Genomic DNA, 13,711 nt, shown 5'->3' on the forward strand with positions numbered 1-13,711 from the left:
TCTGACTAAACAAGGATGATGCTTGGATATTATTTGAAATAACAATTGAACATAATACTGAACATACAAACTCACTTTTTAATCCCCATCTCCAAAAACTCTAACACCTTGCCATAAATATAGACTCCTTATCCTGATCCACATCTTTTTGACATCTTACATTACCTGTTTGAAACACCGTCCTCTGAAACAACCAACAATGCACCAAAAGGAGGTTTATGAAGTTATTTGTGGGATGCTTATTTTTCAATTTGCCGGCTTCAAGAAGTTTTTTGTTTGTTTGTTTTAAATATAATTATTTAACGTTTATGAAGTAGCAGAACAAGAAAGCACAGTTATCGAGACCGGTGTCAGGCCTCTTAATAACCCTAAATGAACTGACCATTTTAAAAATACTCTCCTGTTACAGCAAGATGTTCTATCTTTGCACAAAACCTCCAGGAACCACAGCTTTACGGGAACTCTCAATGGCCAAGACACTTGTACTCAGTATTTCCACAGGAGGTTCAGGCTTGAACTGCCACCTTTGTTTAGAGCGAAATTCAACACTTTCTAAATAAGTTTTGTATTATATGTGTATGGTCTTAACTATCCCAACAGTTATAATTTTATATATATACACACACATACACTTTTGTCTTGAGGTCAATGGTTTTGGCACTAAACACTGAATTTAAAAAAAAAATAGAGAAACCTGATATCTAGGTAGTGTATTTTCACAGCTACTTTTAAGCTCTAAGTGAACTAAAAGATTAAAAGCCTTACTTACCTACTATCTGTCCTCTAACAGTATCATTATCATTTGGCCCAAGTTTGCACAGATCCAATCTCTGATCTACAAAACAAGGACACAAAGTATAAATCATACAACATTTTGCTGCTTTTGAAAGGCAGACTGAAGTACCATCAGAACAAAATTCATCCTAGCATATAACACTTAAGACTTCAAGATATGGGGGGAACAGAGGGGAAGAAGCAGGGAAGGAAAATTAAAAATCTTAAGACATCATCTTCTGTAATTCTGAAACAGAAAAAAAGATTAAAGTACATTTTCTTTAATATATTTCCTACTATATGAAGCTCCTTTAGTAGATAGAAGTTTACATATATAGATAGCTCAAACGACTCTCAAGAAGTAACTTGAACTCTCACCCCTTGTGATATGTCGCTCTCATCCCTATATATAATCCCGTACTGGTAGAGCACAGAGCTAGCCTACAGAATTTGTTCCATACTATGTAGATAGAACTTCATAAAACTGAGCAAAATGTAATGCACTGAAATGTTGATCTAGTAACAAATATTTAACAATTAGAATTTCAGTTATGATTGTCACCAGGGAGCCTGTTATTTGAAGCAAAATCAGAATGCTTCTCTGCCAGCAAGTTACCCTTTTTTTTTTTTTTTTTTAAGTGATCTTTATTGGCAACCACCAATTTTCCATCACAAATGGTGTGCCAAATTTTGTTCAGAAGTAAGCGTGCATCATGACTGATCACTGTAAATGGCACCAATTAGGATAACAAGAAAACTGCATCGTACATGTTAATTTTTTCAGGAGTAAATACAAAGAGCTGTGTTATAAAGCACTTAACATTTTATGACAAAACTTACTAAGCTACTTTTGAAGACTCAGACATTTTAAAATGCAACTTTCACTTCAAGAGATACTTACCTTTTCATCTACCCCTTAACACACCTGTTTTTGAAAGTCACCAGAATCTGTCTTCCTTTAAAATTCCAACACATTTAAGTTCAGTCTTGACAATCTGTAACCAGACTGCCGCACTGAAGTTACCACTGTCTACAGGAATGGGGCAAAAGAACTGAAAAGCCAAAGGCAAGTTACGTTCTCTGACCTGCCCATGCTACTTACCCTCTGCCACAAAGCACTGCTATAAACTACCAAACCAACTGGAATATAAAAGCTTCATAAAACAACAACAACAACAACTCAATTATGTGTCACTCTTCAACAATTCTGTGCATAAACGAGGTCTGAAAGAGAAGAATCAGTAGTGTTGAGCTTACTTACAACCAGTGTCTTTAAGGCGGTTGATTGCGTTTGAAAGAAGTCTCACACAACCCAGAAAACCAGCTCCCTGCTTTTTATGAATTTTCTTGTGATTCCACACGCTGATTGTTATTGAATCCGACTTCCCAATATATCTGAAAAACGTGAAGAACAGTACTGTGAGTGGCACTCACTGAATGCTTTGAAGATGCTCCAGAAATCACCTTAAGGAAAAAAAAAACAAAAACAAAGATCATCAACCATTACATTAAAAATCGAACATACAGCAGGAGAGCACAACTCATCTGCAGAGATAACGTACACATTTAGTGAAAGTACATTCTATGAAGGAATTTACTTGAATACAAAGTAATCTAAAATCCCAGTTATGGAAGAAGGCTACCAATATCTGTTTAACACAGTAGCATTAACAGACTCTGGACTGTCCCAGGTGAACACATCTCTTCAAGGCTACAAGCATGCTTTGACTCATGCCTATGTTCAGCCTAACTGAAAACAATGGTGATGCTTGTGGAAGATGTATTTATTAGCAGCGCTAGCAGGCAGAGCACTTCAAATGCCAGGACAGAAACTATTAGTTTAGCTTAGCATCCTTCTGCAGCACTCCATCTGCTGCTTCTTTTCAGGCTACTCTTCCAACCACTGGGAATGCAAGTCACCCTAGTTTCCATGCTCTTAAGTGCTCAGGGAAAACAGAAGGTAAAGCTATTTACACACCTGCAGTTAATGAACCTTTGGGACGCTAGTTCAGTACTAAGAAAGCTCAAGAAAGGCCCAGTTTGAAAAATACATCACATTACAAGCGTGACTCATTTCAAAAAGTTCATACTGTATATCTGTTGAGAAGTGCCATGTTCCCTTCCTACCCCCTATTGAAATGGGAATCATGTCCTGTCAGCATTACCATGGGAACGCACTGCAAAGTCTAGATCTGCATCTCACCAAATTCACGGAACCTGGACACTATAGGCTATTATATTTTTACTTTATTGCTTCAAGTTTTGCTCGTCAGAAGCAATTACTTTGTGAGCTAGTTTTGGTTTTCAAAGGACAATTTCAAAGCATCTAAGATACGTCAGCCAATGCCAACATTGAATAATATAGTTAATAATACAATATTTCAAGTTGAGGAAAATTAATTTGTAATTAAGGCTTGGAGCCTGAGAACTGTTTGTAGTCCTCCATTCCCAGATCACAGATTCTGGCCTTCTGTAGTTTAGTTCCAAGAGGTTTTTTGTTTCATTTTGAAGGAAAACTAATCAAACAGTTCAATTAATTTCTATGTATCTCTCCCTCACTGACAAAGGTTCTTCTGGCTTTAAAACATCTCAACATTTTCATAAAGGTACAAATGATACTGTCAAGGTTGGCAAACCAAGCAATTGAACTAGCACTCATGGTTTAAAATTGCAGTTCCGATCACGTAAGCTGTCAATTAGCACTTCTCCCTTTTTCCTTTATTGTATAAAACTCAAAGCAGAACTTTGACTTTTTTTTTTTTTAAACCACCTGCAGACAGGGACTGATCCAAGAAGTAGAAGACAGAAAAGCCTAACTGTAGGCACATACATGAATTTGGTTTAAAATAACCAGTGCACAATTATTATTTTTTTTTTTTAAAAAAAAAAGCTTAAACAAAATCCAAGGTTTTTGGAATAGCAAGCTGATTACATAAGATATGTAAGATTTCTGGCCTTACAACCTTGACAATGCCAATTTTGCATAGAGAAACAAGAGATGAAGATGGGTATTCACGTGCACGGTTGCAGTCTACAATGTTTCATGTACTTAAAATAAATTCTTATGAGAACAAGTTAGGTGCACTTAAAAATAAAGACTTATCATGACCTGTCTTGAATTTTCCAGTTTTCCTTGTTGCTTTAAAAAAGTCAGAGGTATATGGTTAAACACAATTTCATAACAGAACAGTTTGAATAATATGTAGAACAGCTGAATATACAACACAGTTTCCAAGAATTACTGTAACATTTCAGGGTGAGGTTCTCATGGTTGAGCTACAGACAGCAAGCCATCCGTACCAAACAGGTGAAGACTTCTACAGAACTACTAGAGCCTACTCTGTTTTTTTGCACCTGAAAACCTGGCTAATTCACATATTTAAAGGAAATAAGCAAGATACTGCATTTTTAAAATGAAAATGTCTTTTTTCTTCCTCTAAACCAAAGGAAGAAAATAAATAGTTCAGTAACTGCTAGTTGGCTTTACAGTGAAATGCTTCATCTATATTTCTGCATAATTTCAGACATGAAAATATATGGTTGCATTTAGAGAGTGATGGTAGGACAAGTTGACATTTCCAATTTGTTTGGTGGATAAGTTACATTTGTTTTACATCATCTGGCAATAAAGTTCCAACATAAAAGCTTAGCTAGGAATTTTACTTGTTATTAAAAAAGAATGTTCCAAAAATTAAAGTGAATAAGTTAAAATAAACAATTTCATTTTATTGGATGCTTCTTTCTTCCTCCTTATACTACTTATTCAAGTTCTTGGAGGTTCTTTTTTTTTATTATTATTTTTATTTTTTAAACTCCATCCCATCAGCAATACCTATTTCACAGCTTAAATCCTTCAACAAAGATAACAGGATTAGCGAAGTGGAAACCTGGAAATTCAATTTCCATATACATTTTTTAACTGCAGAGCATCTGGTCTATTTTCCTGTATTTTCTGAATCTGTAAAATTAGGGCTTTGGATAAGAATTGCATGTTTGGAAATTTCATGAAAACTGCCTATTCTTAGCACTTTCACTTCTAGACAAAAATCAAGTAAATGCAATACTGGCAAACTCTAAAATATTTTAATTGAATTTTAAAACACAGGGACAATTGTTAGTTTGTAATCTTTGCTAGGGTAGTATTGCCTTCTGAGCCAATATACCACACTCAGGAAGGTTTGGTATCGAGCAACTTTTCAGCCCCATGGCATTATACACATTTTCCCTGAAGAGTTCAGCTTGGTAGAAAAGCAGAATGAAGAAAGTGGAAAAAAATTACTGCTGAAAAAACACATCTCTTCCTGATCACAAGCCAGATGTACTCCCTCCAGAAAGAGAAAAATGCAACATCAAGAGGTATGAACTCAGGCTTGGAAGCCAGGAATTCCCTATTTCTAATCCATGCTGTCACATAGACTTTTTTACGACCTGGACAAATTATTTAGTTTATTTCTCCATTTTCCCATTTTTTTTTTATATATATATATATATACACACACACACATATATATATATACATATTCAGTATAATGGTAGTGTTATGCTTTGAGGTATCAGCTGTTTTCAGGCTAGAGGAGAAGAGGGAGCAGAACAAAAAATATCATCCCGATTTTTTCCTCTTCTCTCCACCCTGACACAGCTCTCATCTCTGGGAGTAGCTGAGGGGTATTTTGAGTCTGCAGGATGGTGAGAAGAGCACCAAGCCAGGGGCTGTGGCTTAACACAGGAATACAGCACACACACGTGGCACTGGCTGGCTGCTCCATTCTCCTCCCCAGTACTTCCCAGCCCAACGTTGAATTAAACCTAAAAGACACTGTAAAATCCGGGATCGTTAGCAATAACTAGGCAGCTGCAAAGCAAAGTTGGACAGTAGGGGAGAATGGTGAGTCTGCCAGGGCAGTGCAGCAGCTTGAGAAAGCAAAGGCACCACGCGGCACTAGAACCTACAGTGAGGAGATCTTGGGAAGCTGCAGAAGCTGGGTGAGGTTACAGTGAACCAACTGCATCTGAGAGGCGTAACAAGGAAGTAAAGCCATGGGTCCTTCCTGGAGCCTGGGGGTGCAGATTGGCAGGCCACAGAGTAAAGATGGGACCAGGAACTAGGTTTCGGTGGAGATTACAGATCCTTTAAGAGGTAAAAAGATGTTATGACTTGCTATACCTTAAAGGCAGAGGCTGACAGGGAGGGCTGGAACAGGCTAGAGAGCACAGGTGAGTGTGGGAAGGCTGTAGGAGAGATCAACACTATGACAGAAAGGAAGAAAGAGGAAGGAAGAGAAAAAGGCTATTTGATAAGTTTCAAAACTACTGGTTTAGATAGTGGTTAAATGCTTCGGAAGCAAGACGACCTGTAAATGCATTAAGTCTGGTTATCCAAAGCTTTGAGCAAAGGCCTGAACAACAGGGAAAACACAAACAAGACTGAAAATAAGGAAGGGGAATACATCCAGGGCAAGCATGGTATTTTACTGACATTAAACTGCATCCAGACAGCAACTATTTGGCAATCTCTCTCTGGAAAGTCTCCCAGATTTCCCCCTCTACACACACCCATCTAGACTGAAGAATCTAAGCAACTAATTCAGCTGCTTCCTTTCACACTAAAATCTGAATTAAGGGCCACATAAGGCAAAAACAAACCCTTTTTTGTTCTTTACAACACCACAGAAATATATATATATTTAAATCTTATACAGCAGAGTAGCTATTATGCTGAATCACGTTAACAAAACAAAAATTCTCTTTGAATTAGCCACCTAATTCAGACATTATTCCATAAATATACTGCAACAGATCCATCTTACTGTGCCAATTACATATGCTATCACATAATACACATGATTAATTAGCCGCAGCATTAACCTGTTATACAATTCCTAGACTGGGGACACTTCAATCAATCCAACACGGCTAAGAGACAGTTTTCCTGCACGTAAGCCTATTACAGTCTGTTAAAGAACAGCAAAATTCTTCATGGTAGGAAAAAAAGCAACATTCTGCTTTAAAAAAAACAACTATATAACTCCACCTTCCTCTGGTGGATTTCCTACACTTTGTGGTGACAGAAGCAAGCAGGCGTTCTGCCACCGAGACTCCATCGGTTATGCTTGGTGTGCAAAGTATTTCCTGTAACAGTGGAAGTGTCATAAGTCAGGCTAGTGTTCCCATGCAATGGTGTGTTGTTAGGGGAAACATTACAAAGTTGTAAAAGTTGTAAAATATACAATTATTTTCAAAGAAAGGGAATATTAAGTCCTGTAGGCTATGAGGTCTGCCATCAGGTGTTTAGCAGTAGGATGGTAACTATTAGTTGTTTTTTTTTTTTCTCTCCAAAAAGAGAAGTTCGTTATCTTATTATCTGGTTCAGATAATAGGTTCAGTTGAGACCCGACACTAGGTATATCACAGTAAAAAGTTATCATAAAATAAAAGCCAAACAGTGACTGGCAGACAGACTGTTGTATTAAAGACAAGTGATCGTCTCTTGCTGTTTCAAATAGGAACTGAAGACTAGGGAACTGGTATTTATAAATGGAAATACATTTCCATAGAGTTAAGAAAGGAATGACAGGTAAGACAATAAGATGGGATAAACGATTATAAAGAAAATGTTGAGAGGGAGAGGCTTATTTTCAAATTACAAGCCTTGCCAGAACACTGAACTGTAGTTTGGATTAGAAATGCTCTGTATACTTCTGTGTCATTAAGAAATTCAGCTGCTAGAATCAAGCACAGGAGTTATCCCTAGAGATCAGATAATTTATATTGAAAATAACATCCTAAATAAGCAAAATCTAGTTTTATTATGGATTCTCTTCCTTAAAAAGGAAGTTTTGCAAAGGTGCAAATTCCTTATGACAATCCAGCAAGACCTCCCTCCCCCAAATCTCATAAAAATACAAGCTAAGCATAGTGAAAGAGATCTGTACCTGATTAAAAGCAATTTATTCCCAGTCTCCCTGAACAAAAACACAAATGAGTCAGAACACTCGTGAAGAACGAAAGGAAGGTCTAAAAACCTTTATGAAAAACTGAACCTTTTAAGTAACATGCAATTAATTTTAAATGCTGTGACACTGAGATACCCCCAAATCTGCCTCAACAAAATATTCTGCCAGAAGCCCCTTTTCTATGTTTTGTGTAAAACGATACAATCAGTCTTGCTTCAAAGCTAAGACAACTACAGTATCCAGACACAAATATGATTTGTTCTATAAAACAATGTAAAAATACCTTCTATTCATCCTTCCTTGAAAATTATAACCAGAAAGGATTTTTTTCCAAAAGATTTTACTATCTTTTCCATTACTGTCATTGCATATTAACACCCTCCCTTGTTTCCCATGTCCTCTGCTCCTCCTCCTCTCTAAAAGGCAACCAAGTCTCCAAATCATGAGAACGTGGAGCACTTACAAGCCCTCGTAACCCATTCCTGTCAACTGCTTGTTGGCATTGCTACCACAGCACTTCAAACATGAAGTAACAGCTGGCAGATATTGGGGGAGAAGTGGGGAACTGCTGACAGTTTCAACGTAGAACTTAGCAGCAGGTAACTACAGAACTAAGGTCCATCATTCCTCCTTCGCAAGCAACCCTTCACAAGCTGTCCAGAGGTTACAAGAAGGCTTTACACACAAAGACTCCACTACGTTGACAGCATTTTGCTTTCCACCTTACTCTCCTTTTAACCCTGTAAAGCTATGCATTAATACTCATTAATGGGCCTACCTAGCTAAAGAACAATAAGAGCCTATGCTCGCTTTTCAGTGATTTTTCTTTAGTCTAGGTCTAGTCTGATCCTGCCAACTCCAGCTCGTGTGAGCAGCAGACCATCAGGGACAGTCAAGGAATGCATCTTGTGGTTTAGCTTCATCCAGTGCAGAGATGCTTGATGCTGGAAGCCAGAGCACAGCAAGTGGAGATGACCGAGAGATTCGCCTCACGAATTTGCTCCTGATGCAAGGTAATACAGTAGCACAGACACGCTGCTGCTGACCCAACACAGCTGGTTTAATTGGCAAAACATTACACACATGACTTCCCCCATCCAGCTACCTTCTTGGGGGTTACATAAATTGAATCCATTTACCCAGAAGTCAGATAGAGCGAGTGCAAGGGATGCTGCATACACACACGCAGTAAATTGGGAAAGAGGTTGAAACAGGACAGAAAAAAAGCCTTCCAATACAGGGAGCAGCAGGCTGCAAGATCAGGGCAATCTACTCTAGAATTTCACCATAAGGACACTGTGCAGACTGTTAATTGCTGTTGAAAAAGCTCAAGCTAAATTTTCACAAATGGATGGCCAGTCTTGGAGAGGGTGTGGCAGGACAGAGGTCTGAAATCTGCATGCATGTGTCTTTAGGTAAATTCTATCCAAATCAGCATTTAGGTTTAGTAACCTATAAAAAGAGGTTTAAGAGGTTTAGCAACATATAAAAACAAAGTAACTTAGAAGTCTTTCTGGAAAAGAACCATAACTTCTATGTGATCTTAAACTGATTTTATAAATCCATTTTTCTGATTAATCTGAATTATGGTCTCATACGCAAAATCCAAGATTGGACTGAGTTTCAACAATAAATATATAATACAGAGCTTTCCTCAGTGAAAGTTCTGTTATTTCACTAAACTGCCAATGGTATTTTATTAAGTACTAATGAAAGCGTTTTGTAACCTGCACTGAATTAGGAACAGTGACTTCACCCATTTAGTCTTGGATACTCAACTGTAGTCTTCCACATTCTGCTGAAAAACCTATCAACCTGCTTTTCTCCACTGGGAAAAACAGGCACAGGCAATTCCCTGTGCACTAGTACTTAACATAGGATTTAACATAGGTTTGTTGATGTCCAAAGCTAACCTTTAAAACACAGATATGTTGCTGTACTATGAAACTGGGTTAGCGTCACACCAGCATAAAAGCTCTTCATATAAATATGCTCAAACAGTTTCTAATATAGATACAGATGGAGGGAAAAAATAGACCTGAACAATGCCTTAGAAAGAAAGAAGGACACAACGGGGTAAAACTGTTCACTTCTTTTCCTCATCTTTCATATCAAGGAAAAATAGAAAGGTACAAGGATAAAAGGACAGGGAAAATAAATCATGAATGAGCACAAAGAAAACTACATAAAAAATAAAAGCTTTAAAAATCATATTGTATGAAATATTATATGCTTTAGAAAAACAGAGGAAAAACATGACATATACATGCCATACTGATTATATTGCTCGACAGCACTGAAAGATGATCAAGCGATCATAACATAAGAATTTATAGTGAAAGAACATTTGAGACAGAAAATAATATAAAGGAGAAAAAGCTGAAGAGGCAGACTGATGGAAAGACACTAATACTATATGACAAAAACATGAAGAACAGTTTGAGGGAAATACTGTCAATTACTTCATTTTAGAGAGGTGTCAGTATGAAAATATTGCAATAAAATAATGCTTTAGTACACGTAAGGCATGCTGCAGACATCCCTAGAAAATCAAGTACTGTGTTTACATTTTGAAGGAAATGAGAAAGTGGAATTTTCACGCAAACTACTAAACTCTGGGACATTTTCCAAGCTGTAAATAGGTCAGCATTATGAATTTTGGAAAATTTCTGTGTACTTTAGAGGATTGTACTTCAAACCTTTGGCTATCACTGTTACCACCTACAGGTCATAATGCTGATTCCATTTTGGATCAAGTGTATTCTTCACAGTATCTGTAGAATGGCATTGGCCAGATCCGTCCACCACAACTTTAGCAAATGGATCAGGAAGTCCTAAGAGAAAGGAAAGGAAAAAAAATTAGCAAACAGATCGGGATGCTTTAGAGTCCTTAATCATTGCACTTTCAAAAAAAAAAGTTTGAAGATGGCTTTTATTATGAGTCATGTTCCATGAATGGGTTATAACAATTAAATTATGTATAAAGCATGGGAAAAGGCTAAATTAGCAAGTTACTCCATTCAACATTTTCTTGGTCTATATCACTAAGTTGAACGCTTAGAGCAGGGGGTGGGTGGAGAATCCTCCCATAAAGCCTCCAAACACCTTAATTTTCTTAATTCAGAATTGAGTACGTTTTCAGTGTATGGAGAATTCAGCAAAAGGCACAGAAAACAAAACTGCATTCTTCCAATTTTTAAGGTTAATTGTAATCAATATTTTAGTTGTTACTCATATTAATGGAAACTACCTACAGCAGATCAATTCACACTTTTGAGGTCTACTTTGTTTTCTACTTCATTTTCTCTTATCTTAGTACCTTAGAAAAACTTAGTACAGGCTCAGCTGCTAACAAAACTCCGTGAAAAAAATTGTGCTGGACTATGCAGTTGAGGATGGGAAAGAAGCAGGACCAGCACAGCACAGCAGCCTACAATTAGCTCTACTGCAACTGCAGTCCAGAGCTATTAACTGCCCCTGAAAGAGATGGTCCCACCACCAATGCCTTTTTCCCTCATACTAATTCTTGCCCTCATCTGCATTCCCAGTGAGTCAGCTGCAGTGGTGAAACATTACTGACGTTGTCTGTAGCGTAAGGTTTGCACCAGCACTGCTTCCTTGGGTGACTCAGGATAGAGCCAGTCAAGCACCACCATCCCAAGGCTGCTGCCAGCCAAGGCAGGTGGGGATAAAGGCAACACACGCGGGGCAGGGAGGAACAGGACCTTGTGGGATATGTGCTGCCAACTGTACAAAACTGCAGCACAGATTCCAAGTTGGGGTGTTTTTAGGCATTTTTAAACTGTTAAACAAGTAAAACTTACAATCAACAACAAAAAAATCAGATATAAGGCAAGGTTTGTAAGTATCACAAGTTACAATATAATTCTGTATCATTCCTTCTTCAAGTTCTTTTCAAAGTTCAGGTCTGATCTTTTGAATTCTTCCTACTCCCAAATGGAGGGCAGCAGGCAGGTGATATGTGCGTGCATGCCTATGTAGCCAATAACATTCCTTTCTGCCTCCTTCATCCACCTTATTAATTAAAATATAATTTCAGAGTACATAAGTATTATGACATGATCGTTAATAACTGAGATGTACTTATGTCTGCTGGACAGAAAGTTCTTATATGAAAAACATTTTAATAAGTACAAGGCATTAATGCTGAAAAACATGTCATTTGTGTGAGAGTAAAATTGTCTCCCACTTCCATAAAAAACAGAGGGGAGCAAGGGAAGGAGACGGTGTATTTTGTTTTTAATTACTATTATGAATGTCATGAGTGTCACCTAAGAAGAAATTAGAAGCCCTGAAATAAAATGTTCCAAAACCTCAGAGCCCCCAACCCCTTCATGCAACCATCCTAATACATGTGCAAACAGGGATTTACAGAGCTTGCATAATATTTATCCCAACTATAAACATATAAAACTTTAACAGCTACTTACGGAAAAAGTCCTTTTTCACCAAGTTTTTTGCACACAGTACTGTAGAAAAACAAGAAATGCAAAATGAAGTTACTGGTTATTAACAACAAGGTTAATTTACCTGTGTGGTATTCCAGAAAATCCTACTTAAAAACCCATGAATGAACATAAAAGAATCGTGCTCCTACATCATTGTATTATCATGTAAAATAATTCCTGAAAGCAGAGCCAGAAGTGTCATCTTTTGGCAGTTTACCTTTAGGTAGATTACAGTAGAAGTGATATGGCAGTGTTTCCTCAAGCAGTAGTTTCACACGCATTTTTTTCCACTAGTGCCAACTTCAGCTGCTCCTGTGTTTGCCTATTTAGTGCGCCAGATTATTTCTAACTACCTCACCACATGGTGGCATGAACAATTGTTCCAGTAGAATTAGTGGTGTTTCACATGCAGGGTCTTATGTTTTGTTCTACAGAACAAGAAAAGCTCTCCGACCACAAAAAAAAAAGTACACTAGGTGGTCTAGGCTTTTCTGCTATCCTACATTGAAAGTAACTAAAATTTTTTACCTGAAAAACACTTGGGTAGAATAGACTAACTTCTAACACCAGAGTTTTGATGGCTCCAAAGATATACTTTATTTCTGGAGAAGATGAAAATTGTTCCAGGCTTTTTTGATTAAAATAAAAAGAAGGAACACTTGCATTTGTTCACCAAAAACACCAAGGGAAAAATAAGAATGGAGTAAATAAAAGTTGGGGAATAAAAAGGGGGGGATAGGTTTCATATAAAGATGCCAAAGTACACAAAGACTTCTCTCAAAATGCATTGCTGTTCAACTACATATTCTTATCTATTACCGCAGGTTTAGTGAGCAGGAACTATTAGATTTCCCTGCAAAACACTGTAGCATTTACTGGTAATGCAGAAGGATTCTCAGATATTCAATGGAAGAATGAATTCCCACAGCTAGTAGAAAAAGAAGAAGATAGAGGTACTTGGTTGTAATCAATGCTGTAGAAGACTCTTCAGTATCAGATTCCTTTGGATATTTTTTCTGTGAGATCTCCGATATTAATTACTACCAGGAAATGCAAAGATAGAAGAGAGCATCCAGCAAGTGCATCCCACAGACACCACCTCAAAACAGTCAGGCTTTCTACTACTGAATATCCTCAGACAGATACTGCAGGGCACCTGATTCTGTTTTTTTTTTCCGCGGTATCTTTCCGCCAAATAAAAGCAAGTGAGGGTGGTCCATGAACACTGTCACAGAGATCTCCAAAGTCAGGGCAGAGAAGCACCATCCCGAATAGTTTTGCATGCTAGCCCAGTCCAAGTTACATATTATTCTAAAAATCAGTGGAATGAATGCTTTCCCAATTTTCATGTGGCCATGTTCATAAAGCTGTTGATTTTAATGAAAGCATTTGCAGGCGAATTCACCACTGTAAAATCTAACTAAAACTCTACTGAGGTCTAACAAGTCTTGGTCCTCCATAAAACAAAGACATACTCATTGACAACTACAGGTAGTCATAAAACAATGCATTAAC

General features: G+C 37.5%; 1 protein-coding gene across 2 annotated transcripts in view; it reads right to left on the reverse strand.

Annotated features, from left to right (window-relative positions):
- SMURF2 (SMAD specific E3 ubiquitin protein ligase 2) overlaps positions 1–13,711 on the reverse strand; it is a 64,626-nt gene that overhangs the window by 23,515 nt on the left and 27,400 nt on the right. For both annotated transcript variants that reach the window (XM_048064591.2, XM_013178875.3), the window contains exons 2-5: positions 12,179–12,217; positions 10,453–10,561; positions 2,036–2,169; positions 770–835 (exon numbers count right to left, since the gene is read on the reverse strand). In XM_048064591.2, the coding sequence (XP_047920548.1) occupies positions 770–835; positions 2,036–2,169; positions 10,453–10,561; positions 12,179–12,217 (348 nt within the window). The remainder of the gene's footprint in view (positions 1–769; positions 836–2,035; positions 2,170–10,452; positions 10,562–12,178; positions 12,218–13,711) is intronic.

Source organism: Anser cygnoides, chromosome 19 (genome assembly GCF_040182565.1).
Source record: "Anser cygnoides isolate HZ-2024a breed goose chromosome 19, Taihu_goose_T2T_genome, whole genome shotgun sequence".
NCBI lineage: Eukaryota > Metazoa > Chordata > Aves > Anseriformes > Anatidae > Anser > Anser cygnoides.